At 41.8% G+C, this 21,022-nt stretch overlaps 1 protein-coding gene across 4 annotated transcripts in view; it reads left to right on the top strand.

Moving 5' to 3' along the window:
- SNRK (SNF related kinase) overlaps window positions 1–16,014 on the top strand; it is a 58,841-nt gene extending 42,827 nt beyond the window's left edge. For all 4 annotated transcript variants that reach the window (XM_012771027.3, XM_012771028.3, XM_012771026.3 and 1 more), the window contains 4 exons: window positions 1,813–1,954; window positions 5,689–5,901; window positions 8,260–8,394; window positions 12,182–16,014. In XM_012771027.3, coding sequence (XP_012626481.1) covers window positions 1,813–1,954; window positions 5,689–5,901; window positions 8,260–8,394; window positions 12,182–13,400 — 1,709 coding nt within the window. In that variant the 3' untranslated portion in view covers window positions 13,401–16,014. The remainder of the gene's footprint in view (window positions 1–1,812; window positions 1,955–5,688; window positions 5,902–8,259; window positions 8,395–12,181) is intronic.
- Window positions 16,015–21,022: the final 5,008 nt, after the last annotated feature.

Genomic DNA, 21,022 nt, shown 5'->3' with positions numbered 1-21,022 from the left:
ATCACTTGAGCCCAGGAGTTTGAGGTTGCTGTGAGCTAGGCTGACTCCACGGCACTCACTCTAGTCTGGGCAACAAAGTGAGACTCTGTCTCAAAAAAAAAAACAAAAACAAAAATAGGTTCAAGTTGTATGAAGAGGTTTTAAGTTAAACATCAATTATATAAATTTCCTTTAAAAATCTCAATATGGTACTACTGAAATTGAGGATTGAAAATTCTTCTCACTGGCTATTTAAAGAATAAACTTGACTATTGCCATGATTAAGGTTGTTTGATTTTGAATGGAGATAGCCCTCCAGATTCCAAGGTCAAGGCAGGGAGGTGACGGTCAGTGAGTGGAGTAGACTGCTGAGACAGCTTGCTGTCTTGGGGCAATAGGTCAGATAATCCATGCATCCAGCAAGCAATGCCAGGCAGACCTCCTGGGGATACTGCAAAGCCAAGGGTTTGGACTCAGTGATCTTTAGATCCCTTTCATCATTTGTATACATGCTTTAATTTTAGTAGATTTTTCAATCTGTGGCACTAATCTCCATTGGAGCATCCTTAGTAAAATTTATTGTGCATATAAAAAATCACATTGTGTATAACTTTTGAGTTTTTGCCTTTGTTGCCCTCTTTGTTCAGGTTGAACCAAGTAAAATATATTAAATTTTAGTTCTCTTGAAAAATAAGATGGAACCTACATTATTTTGGGTGTTTTAAATTTAAATGGAAACAGCAGTTGAGTGTTAACAGATGTGACAACAAAGGCCATGTAGCCTGCCCCTTCCATTCTTTTTTAAGTCTTTTGTGGTCTAGAATGCTTCTTGCATTGATTTCTTAATACATGAATGTTTATATTATTAATATCATTTCTATAGTTTCTAGAATGAATGATTTATGATATCCTTCCTAAATCCCTTTTATCTAAAAAAAATTCATTTTTCATCTGAAGAAACATCATTTTTCCATTTGATTGATGGGTTTGCTTTTTATTTAATGACAAGAGATAGGGAATTGTTTGTTACTGTGGGAGTTAGTCTAATGCTAGAGTTGGGAGTTCAGACATTTGCTAGTCCAGCCTTACAACTGGTGCAGAGTATTAGACAGATGTTTGCCCAGTCTTTGCTGGAATACTTTACTAAGTTATGGGAAACTTACTGTCTTTTCCAGTGTTTTAACAGCTCCATTGAGTAGTTCCCCCTGTTTTTAAGCTGAAGTGTGCATCCTGGTTACTTATACCTGTAGTCTTTAGTTTTGCGCTCCGAAATGTTACATAACCAGTCTTTTTCCTCATTGATGGCCATATTTCTTTCCTCTCTGAGCTTTAATTTTCTTATCTATAAAATACCGTGAGTGGTTACCTCACCAGCATTGAGGTGTAAAGAACAACTGAAATAATTGTGACCTTAGGCAGAATACTTTTTAGGTCTCAGAATATTCGTATTTTAATTTTATGTCTGGTGTATATTGTGATGGCAAAAGCAGCAGTATGTTGTCCATTGGCTTGGAGGCCTGGATAGATATTTTCCAGTTGATGTTCTTTCCATTAACACAGGAATTAGTTTATCTCATCACTGAATATTTTTTGACCATTCCTATTTGCTAGCACTTGCGTGGGCCTTAAGTGAATATAAAAACAGTAAGCAAGACAAATACCTTCCCTGCCCTGTTGGAGCTTAAGTTTTCTTCCCTGGATGTTTTCACTTTGAGATATAAATGCTTTTGGCTACTAAAAATAAAATATTATTATTAGCCTACTTTTCACTCTACTTAATGTTTTTGGTTTCCTAACTAGTCCAGTAATTTAAAGTATGTCTTTGATTTGTAGATATATGGAGTCTCGGAGTGATCCTTTTCATGTTGGTGTGTGGACAACCACCCTTTCAAGAGGCCAATGACAGTGAAACATTGACAATGATCATGGATTGCAAATATACAGTACCATCCCATGTGTCTAAAGAGTGTAAAGAGTAAGTAAAAAAATATGTGGAAACCTTAAGAACTCATATTAAAATCAGAAATTTTAATCCCTTAACATGCCAAGAAAATTTCAGGTACTTCAACATTCATGTATCTGAGGTTATTTTAGTTTTGGAATTTAATATTTCTATTGTTAAAAGTGTTTGAGGGGGTTAGCCCCAGAATGTGCTTTGAAATTTAGTATTATAGTATAAAATGTATTAGTCTGTTTCTTAAATATGCCTGTTTTCAGGAAATCCATTATATGCCTCTTCAACCTTTAGGAATGGTTGTTACTTCACTTGAAATGAAGACATTACTATGGGAACTACCTTTTTCTGCATCAGCAAAAAGCAAGACCACCTAGAATTAAGTTCCAGGGAAGAGTTAGGGCATTTTCTTTCCTGAATAGACCGTCAACATACCTTTTTAGGATTTACATAGTATGTCTCATAATTTTATTCACACACTTCTCCTGCCAGTTGACTAAAGAGCTCTGTTTTGGTTTGTGTGACTATGGGAAGCCAGAAACAAAAAGCATACTCAAGTTGATTATTTGGAATTTAAAGTACTATTAATATATAGGACTAGGATATGTGTAGTAAGAAATACAGTAATGGAATAGAACTATTGGAAGAAGTTCAGTATTTCATTGACATTATGAATGACATTTTTAAATAAGCTCAGCTGAGTTTATAGCTGCTACCTACAGAATTTTGCTGTAGTAACAAAGTTTTGAGTTTCTCCCATCAGCTCTGGATTCAAATAGTGGCTTCTCTATTTACTAATGATGTAAAAATGGGAGGATGTACCTTATAGAGTTATTGTGAAAATTAAATGAACTAATATATGTAAGGTTCTTAGCTCAGTCCTTAGTACATAGGAAACACTGTGAATATTGATGATGGTTATGATAATTTTTATGACCTTACTACTATTATTCTGTACTCCAGGAAGCAGGGCTGCTGTCTGTGGGCATGCTTTGTGTTCATGTTAGGCATTCAAGGAATATCTCCATAGCCCCTACTGAAAAAACTAAAACAGATTAATTTATTTTTATATTGACATACATCATTCAAAAATATATATGTAATAAAATAAATACCTATGTACCCATTATACAGCTTAAGAAATAGAATAGTTCCTAAATATCTTAGAAGCTGTCTGTCTCTCTCCTAGAGGAGTTATTTTTATTTTTTTTTTTACATTTAAAAATTTTTTCTAGGACGGGCGCAGTGGCTCACGCCTGTCATCCTAGCACTCTGGGAGGCCGAGGCAGGTGGATTGCTCAAGCTCAGGAGTTCGAAACCAGCCTGAGCAAGAGCGAGACCCCATCTCTACTATAAATAGAAAGAAATTAATTGGCCAACTGATATATATAGAAAAAATTAGCCGGGCATGGTGGCACATGCCTGTAGTCCCAACTACTCAGGAGGCTGAGGCAGCAAAATTGCTTGAGCCCAGGAGTTTGAGGTAGCTGTGAGCTAGGCTGACTTCACGGCACTCACTCTAGCCTGGGCAACAAAGTGAGACTCTGTCTCAAAAAAAAAAAATTTTTTTTCTTTCTTTTTTTTTTTAATTCTTAAATCGAGATTGAAAGAGGAATTATTTTTAATAATGATCAGACCATTTAGTTTTTTTACTTGGGTCAGTTTTGCTAAGGTGTGTTCTGTAAGGAACTTGTCCATTTTGTCTAATTTTTCAAATGTATTGGCCTCAAGTATACTTTTAAGTCTATAAGACCTGTGGGGTTGCTGCCCTTTTTCATTCCAATATTGACAGTTGCTGCCTTCTTTTATTTTTGTCTTGATCACTCTTGCCAGAAGTTTGCTACCTTTTGCTTTTATTAATTTACAATGACGTTTTTTGTTTTGTTTTATTGATTTTCTTTTTTTATCTTATTTGTATTATTTGCTTCCACCTACTTCCATGGGCTAATTCTGTTCTTTTTCTTTCTTTTGTTAGATACTCAGCTCAGAAATTTTCCTTTCCTATAATAATATTAATATTAAAGTTTATAAATTGCCGGGCGTGGTGGCTCATGCCTGTAATCCTAGCTCTCTGGGAGGCCGAGGCGGGCGGATTGCTCGAGGTCAGGAGTTCAAAACCAGCCTGAGCAAGAGCGAGACCCCGTCTCTACTATAAATAGAAAGAAATTAATTGGCCAACTAATATATATATAAAATAGCCGGGCATGGTGGCGCATGCCTGTAGTCCCAGCTACTTGGGAGGCTGAGGCAGAAGGATTGCTTGAGCCAGGAGTTTGAGGTTGCTGTGAGCTAGGCTGACGCCACGGCACTCACTCTAGCCTGGGCAACAAAGTGAGACTCTGTCTCAAAAAAAAAAAAAAGTTTATAAATTGCCTTCTAGTGCCATTTTAGCTGCATCCACTAGTTTTGATTTATAGTCCTTTTGTTATTCAGTTCTAATAATTATTTTCTGGTTTTCATTGATTTATTTGATAAGTGAGTTGTTACATGGGTGTTTTAAATTTCACAATGAATGGCATTTTTCAAATTAGCTTTTTGATACTGATTTCTAACTTAATAGCATTGTAGTCTAAGAAATATAGTCTATGTGGTACCAGGGTTTTCTTGGTTTTTTTTGTTTTGTTTTGTTTTTTTCCCCAAATTGTTGAGGCTTGCTTATGGCCTCTTCTTATAAATAGTCTTTTTGTTCTATAAAAGAATGTATATTTTCCAGTTGTTGTAATCAGAGTTCTACATAAATCCTTGAGATCAAGCTTTTTGATTATGCTGTTCAAAATTATTTACATTCTTAGTTTTTTTCACTACGTATTCTATCAATTACTGAGGTATTTGTCCACTGTGATGGTGGATTTACTGTTTATTCTTATAGGTCTGTCAGTTTTTGCTTTGAGTGTTTTGAGGCAATGTTATTAATATTAGGTGAAAATAAGTTGAAAACTGCTATATCTTCCTGGCCAGTTGAACCTTTGTATCAGTTTGTGTCAAAGAGGTGATGACCCTCTTTATCTCTAGTAATGCTTTTTTGCCTTAAAATCAATCTGTTTTGTCTACTTTTAGTTAGCCATGCCAGTCTTCTTTTGGTTAGCATTTGTGTGCTATATAGTTTTCCATTCTTTTGCTTTAAACCTTTCATTGTCCTGGTTTTAAGTACCTCTTTCTTAATAGCCTGGGGCTGAGTTTTTCTTTCATCCCCTGTGATCATTTTTGTCTTTTAAATGGAGAGCTTATTCCATTTCCACTTACTGAAATCACTCATAGATGTACATATATTTATGCCATCTTTTTATATGCTTTTTGTTTGTCTTTTTTTGTTTTTTTCTTTTTATCCCATTCTTTGGAATTGATGGAGGTTTATCTTTTCCCCCTCATTTGACTTTTCCCTCTCAACTAGCTGGATAGTTACAGTCTTATTTTAGTGATTTTCCTACCTATTTTAACACATACATGTTTGTATATTTAATATACAAATCTATAGTTAATCTTTATTTTATTCTCTTTCTAAACAACACAAAACCCTTAGAATATTTTAACTACCATCCAATAATTTAGTAATTTTTTTCAAACACTACAAATTATTTTATGAATGTGATGGCACTGAATTTTTATTATTGCCTTCTGCCCTCCCCTCGACCACTAGGGAACCTAATTTAATAGATGGTATAGGTGTAGGAAATAATTGTTATTAGTAAAATGATCCACTATTACTAATCCTTGCAAGTAGTTTGCTTTAACAATGTACTTACCTTCCTTTGCAGCCTAATCACACGGATGCTACAGAGAGATCCCAAGAGAAGGGCCTCTTTAGAAGAGATTGAAAACCATCCTTGGCTTCAGGGAGTGGATCCTTCACCAGCCACAAAGTATAACATTCCCCTTGTGTCATACAAAAATCTCTCAGAAGAGGAGCACAACAGCATCATTCAGCGGATGGTGCTTGGGGACATAGCAGATCGAGACGCCATTGTAGAGTAAGTCAGTGCTCATCAGTACGGGGGCCTGAGGTTTAGGATGCTTGGAATGGGCAATCTTCTTTACTTACTCTAGAGCCTTTGGATATTGTGTAATGGATAGAGTTCCCAATGGGCAAGAGTTGTCATTTATCTCTAGAGTTCTTGGCACAGTGCCTCACACTTAGGTTTTTATTGATTTTTTGTTTGTTTTTGTATTAGTGAACATGTAATCCATCATGGGGTGGTGTCACTGAGTGCTGTGGCCTTTCTTTATAAAGGGGTGGATTGGAATACCTTGTTTTGTATAGCAGTATATACTTGGTAGCAGTATCTTCATTCCTGTGTCTCCTTGTGGTCTCCACAGCGAGTAGGGAGAATAGGGAGAACAGGGCAGCACCACGTGCCTGCAGTCCTCTCAATCAGGATTTGGTAAATGGGACTAGTCACATGTTTTTATAAGTAAAGTTTTATTGGATCACCGCCATGCCCATTGGTATTGTCAATAGTTGCATTGTGTTACAATGACAGTGTAGTTGGAGAGACCAGAGGACCCACAAAGCCTAAAATATTTACTGTCTGATGCTTTAGACCCCCTGCCACAGCTACCTAGAGCTTGTAAGTTATACATGTTCATTAAATCCTTTAAAACCAAAGCCAGTTTTTAATAACCTAAGCAGTTTGGAATCAAAGATAATACAGAGTAAAGATGCAGTTGCTTTGTTCTAATAATGATTAATTTCTGTAAGAAGTCCTGACTTTAAAAATATAGAGCACTTCCATGAATGGAAGTCAAAAGTTCTGTAAGTGTTAAATGAAACAATTGGGTAGGTTGGAAAGAGAGTATGCTCGGGAGGCAAAAAGGGTTTTCCATCACCAGAAACTGGCCCGGCTGTGGAATGTGACCTGGGGGAAGAGGAGGATGCAGCCTAGACCTACAGGCTCTGCTGTGTGTGGCACTTCACACGCATACCAGTGAGAGGCTCTGGTCCCTGAGAAGGGTGGTGTCTGTTTAAAAGACACATATCTTTAGGTGATTGAGGGCACTGGAAAGAAAGATTTACAAAAAGAAACCCAGATTCTTAATTTTGATTTAAGTCCAAATGGTATTTCATTTTTGTGTGATTAAAAGGCTGTTTGCATCTCCCTGGATTGGCCTGATGTTCTTAGCTTAAATAAATACATGCATACATGCAGTGGTATCATATAGAACTATTTAATTAATGTAAATTCAGTTATAAATCCAAAGGGGAGTGCATTTAAATGGTTCTGGTGACTCTGGTTTGCCCATCTCCCACTTTCCAGACATGATAGAGGCTGGGAGACCAGTCCTCAGCAAAGCTCACTTGCCCTCTGCTCACATTATGAGAGGTGATTCCTGGGTTTAAACACACATTTATCCTATAATATACTTCCCACAGACAAGCCAACTATTTGATCCACTACTCAGCTGAAGAAACCCCTCTGAGAAGCATTCTACCCCTGAATTTCACCTTGCACTCTTCCTTTGAAATCTCATGCCTCAGCCTGCCCCCGACCCATTGGCCGTGGCCCACTATACAGTTTGTAAAAAGAGATCTCTGCCATTGCTTCTTTCTTAAGTGTTCGTTGTGTGAGCATTTTCACTAACTACAGGACGTTTCTGAAAACTGCAGTTATGAATTACTAAGCCCTGTGGGGTCCTCAGAAGCACTCTCCATATGTCCCACGAAACGCCAGCTTCAGGAGAGCAGGCAGAGCCTGGGCCTTGTTGGGCATCGTGCACAGTGCCTGGCCAGACTAGGTACTCAGTGAGCATTACTTCAAATGGATGGATAAATACACTGATTTTATTCAAAAAGGTTAATAATGGAGTGCTCTCAATTGCTTTGATAATTCTATAGTGCTTGAATGCCAATAAATGCAAAGGGAGTGTAAAAATAAAAATATTTCCTAATTTTTTCTGACTGTATTAGTGCTTTAGTGCCCATTCATGTAACATAGACCTCGTCTCCATTTTATACTTCTAATGGAAGCAGTGAGCCAGTTTAACAAATATAAACACTTTACATACAAATTAAATTCTTGGATAATGTATACACTCTTAGAAGCTTCATTACTTGTTTTTATGCATCTAAAACTGACATCCAGCTCAGCTGCTATCAGCATTTAGGATTTTTTTCACTAATACGAACATCTTTATGCAGCTGTTTTGTACAATTTCAAGGGTGACCTAAATAACTATCAGTTTGGTTTTTTTCTGGTTTGCTTTTTTGCATAATTTCAAAGATTCCTAGTCATTGAATTGCATTTGCTTGTACTTTTTTAAAAATCAGTTTTGCTGGTAAAAAACAAACCTACTGATGTAGCTTATTTTCACCCTCACCTTGTTTTTCTTAGAGCCCTGGAAACCAACAGGTATAACCACATTACAGCCACTTACTTCTTGCTTGCTGAGAGGATCCTGAGAGAAAAGCAAGAGAAAGAAATACAGACCAGATCTGCAAGCCCTAGCAATATCAAGGCCCAGTTTAGGTGAGAAAAAAATCTTCACTGATTTTAGTAAGTTAACATTTTAAAATAGTGAACTTTTTTTTTAATGCCTCCTAACTGTGTGTGGCAAGAGAATACAGTGATGACGGCTTCACTGGGAAGGCGGTGGGGGTCTGGTTCCTCGTCGGCAGGATGCCTTCCCTGCCTGGGCTCAGCGGGGAGAGAGGCTGTGTCTGTTGTTTGGTCAGGAAAACACATTTGGACAGGCAGCCTCAAGCCAGAGTGTCTGCCGTTATTTTCATTAAATTCTTCCCAATCCAGCGTGTATTAATGTGTTATTTATCTATTATTATTATTTTTTTTGGTTATTCATGCCAAGAACAAGGCCAAATTTTCCCTCAGTTATTTGAAATAATTTAAAAAAATAAGTAGGGCATTTCTATGCCATGATGTTATCTCAGGATTTCGGGGGATGGGCCGTGGGATCAGTTAGTTGACTAGCTGCTTGACCCTGGGAGGTCACTTAACCTCTCTGTGACTTAGCTGCCCGATCTGTAAAATGAGAGCAATAATGCTGTTTACCTCATGGGGTGGTGGTGAGGGACAAATTAATTAATACATGTAGAGCACCCAGGCCTGGGCACCGTGTGTTTGCTGTCACTGTTGGGAATGTCGTCCACCACTGCCGTCTCACTGAAGCAGTGAGCGCGCCACTCTCCGCCGCCTCCTCTGTCTCCTCCTCTCCCCTCCTTCCTGCTTTTCTTTTCCTTCTGCCATAGTAGCTTTCCTCTTAAAATCACAGCATGGAAGTGGTTTACTTTTTTCATTATTTATGAAATTTATTTGAATTTGTCTGTATTCATTCAGATAGAATAATCCATGGATTTGCAGTAGTTTAAAAACAGAAGGGTGCTCCCAATTTTAATAAATCTCTATCTGTGTATCCAAATATATATGAATGTATGTGTGTAAATAATAATAAATATTATTATTGTAAAAGAGTAAGAAAACCATTTAGATTTTAAATTACCTTGCAGTCAGCTTGCCACGTGTGGTTTGTTGCTTGGGTGGAATGACAGAGTAGAGAGAGGAAAACATTCCCAGCTTGCCAAAGAATAATGATTTAGAAGTCTAGTTTAACCAGAAAATGAATTTAGTAACTTCATTTGTATCCTGGATGTCTTCCTCTGTGACGAAAACTAGGCACACTGTCTAGTATCTGCCTGGCAGAGGACTGAGCCCCAGGGAACGAGGGGCTCTCTGGAGTGAGACAGACCAGAGGCGGACACTGAGAGGCTAGTCAGCCTAGTCCTGACCCGAGCCCCCAGCACTGAGTAACCTCAGAGCAGGCGGCGCATGCCAGGTGCGCCGAGGCTGGAGCTACCACACTTTTGGAGAAAGGATATGTAGATTTGAGCTGTTTTCTGTTGGGTCAAACAGCTCAGAACTCAACTGTAAGCTGATACAATATGTAAATGAATTAAATTGTTTTTATTTTATTATAGAAATTAAGAAGCCAACAGTAGCTCTTTAAACCAGAGCCTTCCAAGCTGTTTTCCTTTTGCCTCATAAAGGCTGTCGTTGAGCTGCTACGAGGGCCTCTCTTCCTGTGGCACAGGGCCCACTGGTGGGGGCAGTGTCTGCTGACTTGCCTTCTCCTTGTTGTCACTGTAACTTTATTGCCAAGACCCTGGACCGTACTTGGTCCTGTAGGTGGGTATGCTTTGGAGTCAGGATGCCCTGGAAGGCAGACACCTGGACTGAGTCAGGAGACTGGTATTTGCAGCAACAGTTGGCCAGGTTTGGGAAGGTAGGGCCAGGAAGAACCAGCCGTGGAGAACAGATGCATACCCTGAGGACAGGTAGATGATCCAGGAAAAATTGGTGACAGGCCCCTTGAGACGGGTGGTTCACAGGAGACCGATATCCACCCCAGCTGGACGGGGGTGTCTCTGCAAGCAGATGGGTGGGCACAAAGCAGGGATCTTGTCTGTGGTTTTGGAGTCCAGGGGCAGAGTCCTAGGCCTGGAATTGAGTGAGAACGTAAGGACTCCCCTAGAGAATGAGGTGGAAGACGCCGCTTCAGGAATGTGGGTAAAAGGTGGGCTTAGCTCAGAGGGGTGGTGTTGGTACAGATAGCATCCTGCAGTGTGAGGTGATACGGTATTGGGGGCTTGTTGGGTCAGAGTAGCTTAAGGTTTCTTAAATTCTGGAACTGGTTCTGTTTCAAATATAGTAGTAGCCTCTTACTTTCTTAAAAATTTGAATAAATATAGGGCTGCCCTGATACGTTTTTGTATGGAAGAATATGAGGTCTGAGAGGGGCATAGGCGTTTAGATTTATTTCAGATCTACATTTCTTGTGACTACCTTGGGCTTGTCTGCAGACTGCAGAGTCTTCCTGCAGCCTGTCCTAGAGAGCTGAGGGGCACAGTTAGAACTCTCTAGGGAGGGGCCAGATAGACGGCCGGCATCTGACAGACTACAGCCAGATAATTCTGAAATGAAAATCAAGAAGTTAATATACTTACTCTAAGCAGGGTGTGATCACACACTATCAGCCACTGTTCAGTGTGACCACTTAAGGAATACTGCTTCTTAGCTTCAAACTTACATTTTTGAACAGGTTTATTCTATTAAAGGGGACCTGTGCAAAATATAAGAAAGCTTGCATGTAACAAGTATAGTAGTTATTCTGCGTACAGTGGCCACTAGTAAAATTCTATATGTACTTTATTGATTATTAGAAGTATATGACTATTCCCCTGGTCAGAGAAGACAGTTGAAATTCAAAGATGTTTATTTAAAACAGAGGCTAAAGAGCTTCATTTTCCCTTTTTTTTTTAATTTTTTTTTTTGGTTGAGACAGAGTCTCACCAAATCTCTGGGTGACGACCCTGCAGGGGTCATAGCTCACTACAGCCTCCAGCTCCTGGGCTCAAGTGATCCTCCCGCCTTGGCCTCCCAGAGTGCTAGGATTACAGGGGTGAGCCACTGAGCCTGGCTGAGAGCCTCATTTTCAAAAGTTGTTTTCATCGGCTACCAAATAATATTCTTGTCACTTGGGTGACTCCAGATTGGGGGATAAAATCAAAATTTAAATAATAATGAATTTTGTTATCCAGTACTCTTTTGTGGGCATTTATAAATATTTATGTTTAACTTAGTTTTTTAATTAGAGAAGCAGAGATTTATGTATGCCAGTTATACATGATTTTTCTTTTCAGTATTCTCATATTTAAATCCATTAAGCTATTTCTATTTATTTTATATAAACATCGAGCTCTTACACCATCATGTAAAATCAGGAACATTGGAAATTTCAGGTGAATTTGATTAGTAAATACACCCTTAAAGGTAGTGATCTAAGAACCAAAGGAATCAGACATGTATGGTGTTCAGGTTTTGCTTTGGCAATAACCCCCTTGTGCTTTTTAAAAATATTTATCTTGTAGTATAAAGCTTTTGTAAGAAAATATGGAGATATTCTTTGCCCCATTTTCTGACAGCTATGATGACGTTGTTATTTGGCCAGTAAGCCCCAGCCTGAACCATGTTTCAAAACCACTTTTGCCCTTCTGGTATCCTTGCTGGTGTTCACAAGGTATCGAATGGGTTTGCAATGCTGCTGCCTCTTCTCTTCTCTTCTCTTCTCTTCTCTTCTCTTCTCTTCTCTTCTCTTCTCTTCTCTTCTCTTCTCTTCTCTTCTCTTCTCTTCTTTTTCTTTTTTTTAAAATCTGTGGATTTTGTCCTAGTAAGTTTTATATGATGTAATTTACTAACGTCTGCATATGATTACATGGCTTTTTCCCCCCAATCTGTTACATAGGCAATCATGGCCAACCAAAATTGACGTACCCCAGGACCTTGAGGATGACCTCACGGCCACTCCTTTGTCCCACGCGACTGTCCCTCAGTCTCCTGCTCGGGCTGCCGACAATGTCCTCAATGGCCACAGGAGCAAAGGCCTGTGTGACTCAGCTAAGAAAGATGACCTTCCTGAGTTGGCTGGGCCAGCACTCACCACGGTGCCGCCTGCAAGCTTAAAACCCACGGCCAGTGGGCGGAAGTGTCTGTTCAGGGTGGAAGAAGATGAAGAGGAAGATGAGGAGGACAAGAAACCCATGTCCCTCTCAACTCAAGTGGTTTTGCGCCGGAAGCCATCTGTGACCAACCGCCTGACATCTAGGAAGAGCGCTCCTGTGCTCAACCAGATCTTTGAGGAAGGGGAATCTGACGACGAGTTTGACATGGATGAGAATCTGCCTCCCAAATTGAGCAGGTTAAAGATGAATATCGCTTCCCCAGGCACAGTTCACAAACGCTACCACCGGAGGAAAAGTCAGGGCCGGGGCTCCAGCTGCAGTAGTTCAGAGACCAGTGATGATGATTCCGAAAGCCGGCGGCGGCTCGATAAAGATAGTGGCTTCACCTACTCCTGGCACCGCCGGGATAGCAGCGAGGGGCCCCCGGGCAGTGAGGGGGATGGCGGGGGCCAGGGCAAGCCGAGCAACAGCAGTGGGGGGGCAGACAAGGCCAGCCCCAGCGAGAACAATGCTGGCGGGGGCAGCCCCTCCAGCGGCTCGGGCGGCAACCCCACCAGCACGTCGGGCAGCACCCGCCGCTGCGCCGGCCCCGGCAACTCCATGCAGCTGGCCTCGCGCAGCGCCGGGGAGCTCGTGGAGAGCCTGAAACTCATGAGTCTCTGCCTTGGCTCCCAGCTTCATGGGAGCACTAAGTACATTATTGATCCACAGAATGGCTTGTCGTTCTCCAGCGTGAAAGTGCAGGAGAAATCCACGTGGAAAATGTGTATCAGCTCCACAGGGAACGCGGGGCAGGCCCCTGCGGTGGGCAGCATAAAGTTTTTCTCTCACCACATGGCGGATACCACCACTGAATTGGAACGCATAAAGAGCAAGAACTTGAAAAATAACGTGCTACAGCTACCTCTGTGTGAAAAGACCATCTCTGTGAACATCCAGCGGAACCCCAAGGAGGGGCTGCTGTGCGCCTCCAGCCAGGCCAGCTGCTGCCACGTCATCTGACCGCGGCCCGCCCGGCCCCTGGCACGCGCCTGCTCAGAGCGGTGGAGATCGGCTCGCTCCACCCGTCCCCCTTCGGTTTTACTGTTTTAAAGTGGGCGTTAGGAGCAATTATTTATTACCTTTCCATTTGTTCGCCTGACGATGTGACAATGCATGGTCTTTGTGCATGCTGCTAGACACTGCTTTTCTTTCCAGCCGAAAAGCCTATTGTGTAATTTTTACGTTTATACAACAATGTGGATGAGATCAGGATAAATTAAGGTGTATATTTGGAACCTAATATAAATGGAGCACTTAGAAATTTGATATCCTTGCACTTAACCTAGAGAGAGAAAAAAATGCTTTTGTTTCCTTGTGAGAAATCTAAATTCCTGTCCCGACCTTCTGTGATACGGAAACTGTGCTCTGAGGCACCTCTGTGGTGTCTGAGACAGAACCAAAGCAATAACGCCGTGACGCCACAGGCCTGGAGCAAGCTAGCGACCCGCCGGGGCCTGTGCAGAGCAGAGGACAGTGAGTGTCCGCACTGACAACCTTGAAACCATGGTTTGAACACACCCACACCTGTTTGTCTTAAGCTATAGTGTGAAACAAGTTTGGGCTCTTAAAAATTAACTGAAAAAGATTTTCTTGTTTTTGTAATAGGTGAGATAAAGTACTTAGATTTGTAAGGCAGCTTCCCCTGTAGTGATAAATTACAAGCAGACAATCTCATTTTTTCCTGTGATAAAGTGAATCGATGATGTCTTAACTCTGCTTCAAAGAGTGTATGTCTGTCTATCGGAACAACAACAAAAAAAAAAGCTCTGTAAATTCCTTCCTGTAGGGCAACACCACAGTTTCCTTTAGGCCGTGTGGCTGGAAGAAACTATAGGGCCCAATACAGAAGCTAAGGTGCACACAGATGTCGGCAAAGTCAAAACCTGTAAATTAAAATAAAACTTACTGGGATTTGTTTTTTAGGAATTTGGTAACTAGGTTATCTCTTTTGTTATTTTCATTCTATTACATCCTTTGGCTCAGCTAGCTGTGAAAATTGGCTGATCAAAAACACATAAAAGGGTAAAATTCACACATACAGCAAACGAAAATGCACAAAGCCTGCTTTGTAACTTTTTTTTTCTGGAAGTGTTTTTTCACTTTGCCTTTTCTTGCCAAAACAGTAATCAAAGAACTCTTGCTTTAACCTGTTCCTGTACAAAGACACTTTTGACCGGATAATCATCTCTTGTGGCATTTTATCTCATAGGACACAGTATATTGCAGATTGCTAATTTTGGAAAGGGCCAGGTGCTGTGTTTTCATGCTGTGCCCTGGGAATCTTAAAAGCAGTGCTTAGCAACGCCGGAGATAGAACGTGGCTAGGACCTTGGGCCCTTCCACACTCTGCGGCCTCCCGTCATGTCGCTGCAGCCCTGGACGGAAGCATCTGGGCATGTAATTCAGAGAGTGGGCAGATCACCAAAGAACTGCATTGCTTGGAGCACTGTTTCTTCAAGTACACACTGACTCTGCTACTGTAGGATAAATATATTTTACTCAGAGCTCTGAATTTCACAGTATACTTACTAAACTAAGTAAAAATGATACTTAAAATACTTATTTTACTTTCTAGACCTAGGCTAGATACATTTTAAGCTACAGCTCTAGTTCATTGTGATATTTATAATTGAAAGCAACGAGAATAGATGTGTGGGTGAAGCCATAGAACATATTTGCTTGAAATTCTTGAGCAGGGATCTTATAAAGGGCCAGAAATAAGATGTGTGGTTCACATAGACAGTGAGCGGAACATCTGTAGTAAACGTAGGAGAGAAGTTTTTAAAGGGCATTGGCAATAAACTCTTTGTTGCAGCTGTTTTCCAAGTAATGTAAATACTTTTTCCTGTGATTATGTATAGCCTTGGAATGGCACCTTTTAACTAACCCGTATGTGTTTGGTTTTCAATGGTTTTTTATATTCAGATGTATATATGGTGCTCACTTTAGGATCAGCAGTGTTGACCATTTATGCTGCATAGCTGTATTATAGCCTTATTAGTTGTGTGTGGTTGGTCGACCCTCTGGGTACACAGATGTCAGTCTGAGTGGTGTCTTACTCATTTGTTCATAAGTGAATGATTGTGCATGTGTTGTACGTCATAGTATGTCGTCACATAAAAGGGAGGGAGCGAAAAACCATTACATTAAGATAATATTGGACCAAACTACTTACTTGCTCTAAACAGTTACTTGTACCCCTTAACCTGTCCTCAAAAGTTGCATATAGTTACATTAGTGTATAAATTAAATATTGTGGAGAACCAGTTAGTCTTGTATTTTTCTGTATGTGTGTATATATATAATTATGTACTTCTGGCAATTCTATCTGTATTTAAAAATGTGACAATCTTGACACCGATGTTAAGAATAATCGTGAGGCTGAATTGAATTAAAGATATCTCTGCCAAGTAAGAATTGGTATGTGTTAAGAGGGTACAGACTTATCAGCTGATTTGGTCAGTTGCATCCAATGCTGGTTGATTTCCCTCATTGTGTAAACATAGACAGGTATGTGACAAATGGGGAAAAAAATCCAAATAATAAAGTGACATATTGGTGTTCAGCAATATAAGCCGTGTCCCATGTTGTGTTGCTTCTCACGAGTGCAGCTGTGCGTGATCCCGGCCCCGTTAGACCCACCTTCCCACGTGCACTGCACCGCACAGAGCAGGCGGGCCCGGGGCTGCCCATCAGTTGTGCTTTATTTCCTTATTTCATCTACTTTCTTCACTGTGCTGGCCTGTGCTCCCTAATTATTGAATAAATTAAAGCAATGAGAACCGCCACAAGCACCTACGTCTACCTTCCTTCCTTCCTTCCACTGGTCGTGTGATTCCACAGTCAGTCCTCGCGCACCCTCGCTGTCCCCTCTGGCAGCGATCATGCTCTTCTTTGCCTTGCATTATCAATCTTTGCTTCCCTGCCAGACCCTTCCTAACAGAAAACAAAACAAACATGATTTTATTTCCCTATCTTAAAAACATTGTGTTGGTCCCTCTTTAGCTGTTGCCGCGTTTCTCTCTTTCTGTCCTCTGCCCTCTTGAGTCTTTCCACCAGGCCCTTGCTGCTTATTGCGCCACTGTGAACTCCGCTTTGCTCAAGGTCAAGGTCAGCAGTAACTTCCATGTGCTAAGTCCAGCAGTCAGTTTTTTAAAACGGCTTTACTGAGGTATAATTGGCATACCACACAGTTCTCCAATTTAAATTGTACAGTTCGGTGGTTTTTAGTATATTCTCAGAATTATGCAACCATTATAATCAGTTTTCACACCCTGGCCCAAAAGAATTCTTGTGCCCTTCATGCGCTTTCCCTTTCCCTTCCCGTGCCCTCGCCCCAGCCTCAGGCAACCATTAACCTGTGGTCAGTTTTCAATCCTATGGTAGAGTTTGGTGAGTTGGTCACTTTCTTCCTTGTAAACTTCCCACCTTCCAGTACTCTACCTCTACCTTCCTGCTCTCCTGTCCACCGGCTCCTCCTCTCTCTGCAGCCTCTAACGTGGGGTGCCCAGGGTTCAGTTCTGCACCCCTTCTCCATGTGCACTCTGAGTCTTGGTGATCTCATTTAGCATCACGTCTGTATCTGGTACACCCCAAATGTATTTAGCCAGCATCTCTCCCAGGATCACCAATTTCAACTACCTACGATGTAGCTTATCTACTTGGATGTGTCTAATAAGCATCTCAAATTTTAGAGGTCCAAAGCTCTTAATCTTTCAAGTCATTACTCCACTAGTGTGCCCCATCTTAATAAATGGCAACTCCTAGACTTTGTCAGTTTTATACAAGCTGAAAATCTTGGTGTCATCCTTCACTTTTTCACCCCAACATCCAGTCCGTGAGCAAATCTTATTTGCCATTCAAAAGTTGGCCCCTTCTCATCGCCTCCACCGCTACCGCTGTGGTCCGTGCCACCGTCCTCAGCCGTCTGGACAGCTGGGCATGCCTCCTGGAGGGTGTCTCGTGTAGTCTCCACTCAGCAGTGTGAGTGGTCATTTCGAAAGCCCAATTGTGATATTTGGAAGGTGTTTATTTTCCAAATATTTGGGATTTCCCATGTTTCTGTTACTGATTTCCCATTTAACTCCATTTTGATCAGAATATGCTTTGTAGAACTTAAATCTTTTTGAACTTACTGGAACTTGTTTTATGGCCCTGGATATGGCCTCTGTTGGTGAATTTCATGAGTGCTTGGAATATGCTGTTGGTGGTGGAGTGTTGTATACATACAGTCAGTTCGAGTTGGTTGATAATGTTCCAAGTTTTCTGTGTCCTTACTGATACTCTGCTTCATTATATCAATTATTGAGAGAGGAGTGTTGAAATCTCCAACTATAATTGGGGATTTGTCTGTTTCTTCTTTTAGTTCTATCAGTGTTATTTTATAAAATTTGAAGGTCTGTTTTTAGGTACATAGTTAAGATTGTTATGTCTTCTTGATGAATCAATCCTTTTCATCATTATGAAATGTTCCTCTTTATCCCTGGTAAATTATTTGTTCTGAGGTCTACTTTGGGTGATACTGATAGAGCCACTCCAGCTTTCTTTCGACTCGTAAGAGTATCGTTTTCCATCCTTTCACTGTTAACATATCATGTCTTTATATTTAAAGTTTGTTTTCTGTAGTTAGCATATAGTTGGGTCCTGCTTTTTTATCAAATTTGCAAATCTGTTATTAGTGTTTAGACAACTGTTACATTTAGTGTAATTATCAATATGGTTGAGTTTAAATCTACCACCTCTCTAGTTTTCTGTTAACATTTGTCTCCTTTGTTCTTTGTTTCTTTTTTCCTCTTTTACTACTTTCTTTTGATTTAACTGAGCACTTTTTAATTATTTCATTTTATCTCCGCTATTGGCTTATTGGCTGTACGTACCTCTTGATTTTTCAGTGAGGGCTGTAGGGTTTACAGCATGTCTTTTAATGTATCATAGTCTACCTTCAAATAACATCACTTCATGTAGAGGTGTAAAAACCTTACAACTGTATGCTTCCATTTTCCTCTTCCTGTTCTTTGGGCTATTGTCATATATTTTATTTTCACATATGTATCAATATTTTTGTTTTAAATAGTTTTCTTCTTAAGGGATTAAACATGAGCAGGAAAAGTATTTTACCTACATACTTATCATTTCTAGCACTCTTCATTTCTTTATGTAGGTCCACATTTTGGTATTTTCCTTCTGCCTGTAAAAGATTCTTTAATATTTCTTATAGTGTAGGTCTGCTGCCATTACATTCTGTCAGCTTTTGCTTGTCTGAAGAAGTATTTTTCCTTCATTTATGAAAGGATATGATCATTGGGTATAAAATTATGGCTTTTTATTGCAATGCTAGACACAGTTTTACATTGTTGAATGCTAGATTTTATTCATGTAATGGGTTGGCTTTTATTCTGGATGCCAGTCACTTGGAATTGGTTGGATCCTTTCAAGTCTTGCCTTTGAACTGTATTAGGGCAGATATAGTGCAGTCTTCGGTCTAGGGCTAATTTGGCCCACTACTGAGGCAGTACCTTGCTAAGGACTCTACTGAGGCCTTTCCACTCTGGCTGGTAGGAACGAGAACTGTTCCCAGCCTTGGGTACATTCTGAGCATTGTTCACCATACTGCTTTCCGTGGCTTTTTCTCCAGCCCCAAGTAGTTTTCTCACATACAAGAACTAATCAGGACTCAACCAAAGACTAGATTTTTTCTGGTGTGTGTTCACTCTCTGTGCAGCTCCCTCCTCTCTGCGCCCTCCTACTCTGCCCTGCATGCTGATCTTCCCTAACTTCAAACTCCTCCTGCTCAACTCAAAGGGGCTTTGTTTGGGCTTCCCACCACCTTCTGGCAAATGCCCCAGGCAGTGAGCTGGGGCATTCGCAGGGCTTACCGCACTTGTTTCCCTTCTCTCAGGAGGTGACAGTCCCATGCTGTCCGTTGCCCAATATCTGAAAACTGTTGCTTCCTATATTTTGTTTGGTTTCTAGTTGTTTAAGGCAAGAGGCTCAATCAAGTTCCTATTATTCCACCATGGCCAGAAACAGAGTCTAAACCATGTGTTACTCCCCTGCTCAAAACCCTCCCATGGCTTCCCATCTCAGAAGAAAAAGCCCAGTCCTTCTATAGTGGCCACAAGGACTGTCCCTTGCCCCCCTTATTTCTCTGATCTCATCTCTTCTCTCAACGCATTTAGCTCTGGCTACAGTGACCTCCTTGCTAGTCATTGAACAGGCCAAACATGGCATCCTTGAGACTTCAGGTGGCCCCTTAGTAATCCATGGCCCTCTGCCCCCACCACTGCTCAGCAGGGAGGAGGCTTCTCAGACGCCTGGGGTCTGGGGAGGGGTAGATGAGACGGGGCGATAGGTTACAGCCCTGCTTGTGCTACCCGGGCCTAAGCACTCGCTGGACACCTCCCTCAAGCAGGACGTTACAGGTTGGGAAGTCAGGAAGAGAAAAAAGTGAATCTTGGTCCTTGCCAGTTCCCAGTGCCCTTAGGGAGGGAAACGGTGGTTTAAATTAGCGCCAGGTGATGGATCAGAGACGGCGATGTGTCTCCATGGCACTGCTGTCGGGGGAGTTCCACGAAGGGCGAGGCAGAGAGGGAGGAAGAGTGCAGGGAACAGAGAATCGAAGAGGATGAGCAGGATTCAGATCACCGGGAGCCCCCATGAGAGCCACGGGAGATGGCAGTGGACCTCGCTGGGAGCGAACAATCCACTTTGCTTCCTGATTTCTTCATCCTTGTCACAAGGACGAAGACATCAAATCGCCGAGCAGAACCCCAGCGTGGAGGTGGAAGTGAGGCTGGGCCAGTGTCTGGCAGAGCCGGCTTCACGTGCGAACACCTTGAATTCAGGGCCCCACGCTCGGCAGTCCCACTCTTGCTTCAGTGCTCTGTTTTGAAATTCGCAGTCACTTCTGGGCCAGGGCACCACGTTTTCATTTTGCGCTGGGCCTGGTTGATCTGTACCCTGCAGGTGTGGAGGAGATGCTCTCGCCCCTGAGAAGCGGGGACTTCCGTGAGAGCTTAGGCTCAGAGAGCAGCAGAGGCCAGAGACACAAGCAGCCAGGGGCCGCCTGGTGGGCTGGGGAGTAGAGGGCCAGAGAGTGGGAGAGCAGCAGGTGAGCCCGAGAACTGCGTACCAAGGCTCAGGTCTGCGCGCCAGAGGCTGCCCTGAGGTCAAGGGGCATGAGAGAGAAGAATCTGGAACTAGGTCCTGTGGAGGCCTGAGACGTGTCAGGAGAAAGGGGAACTAGTGCCACAGGTGAGGACTCAGGAAACTGAGGGTCTGAGAAGAGCATCCTTTCCCTCTTGGCTGCCCTTCCCCCTGCTCTGGAGGTGCCTCCTGGCCCTGCTGCCTCGACACCTCCTTTGGGTCCACGGTTCTCGCCATGCTGCCCTCAACCCCCTGCCCACCGGCCAATGACCTGTGTGCTCCTAGAAGACTCTGGGCAGAAGAGGCATGGGGTGGAAACCTGTTCTCCAGGCGAATTCCCAGTCTACAAGCCAGAGCACAAGGAAGTTATTTGGGTAGAACGCCACAGAAAGGGACAGGTGGGGCAGGGGCCTGGCCAGTGACACGCTGCTGTTCTG

The sequence above is a fragment of the Microcebus murinus genome, chromosome 1 (assembly GCF_040939455.1).
Source record: "Microcebus murinus isolate Inina chromosome 1, M.murinus_Inina_mat1.0, whole genome shotgun sequence".
NCBI lineage: Eukaryota > Metazoa > Chordata > Mammalia > Primates > Cheirogaleidae > Microcebus > Microcebus murinus.
Note: the sequence above shows the minus strand (reverse complement) of the source record. Positions and strands in the feature narration are given on the sequence as shown.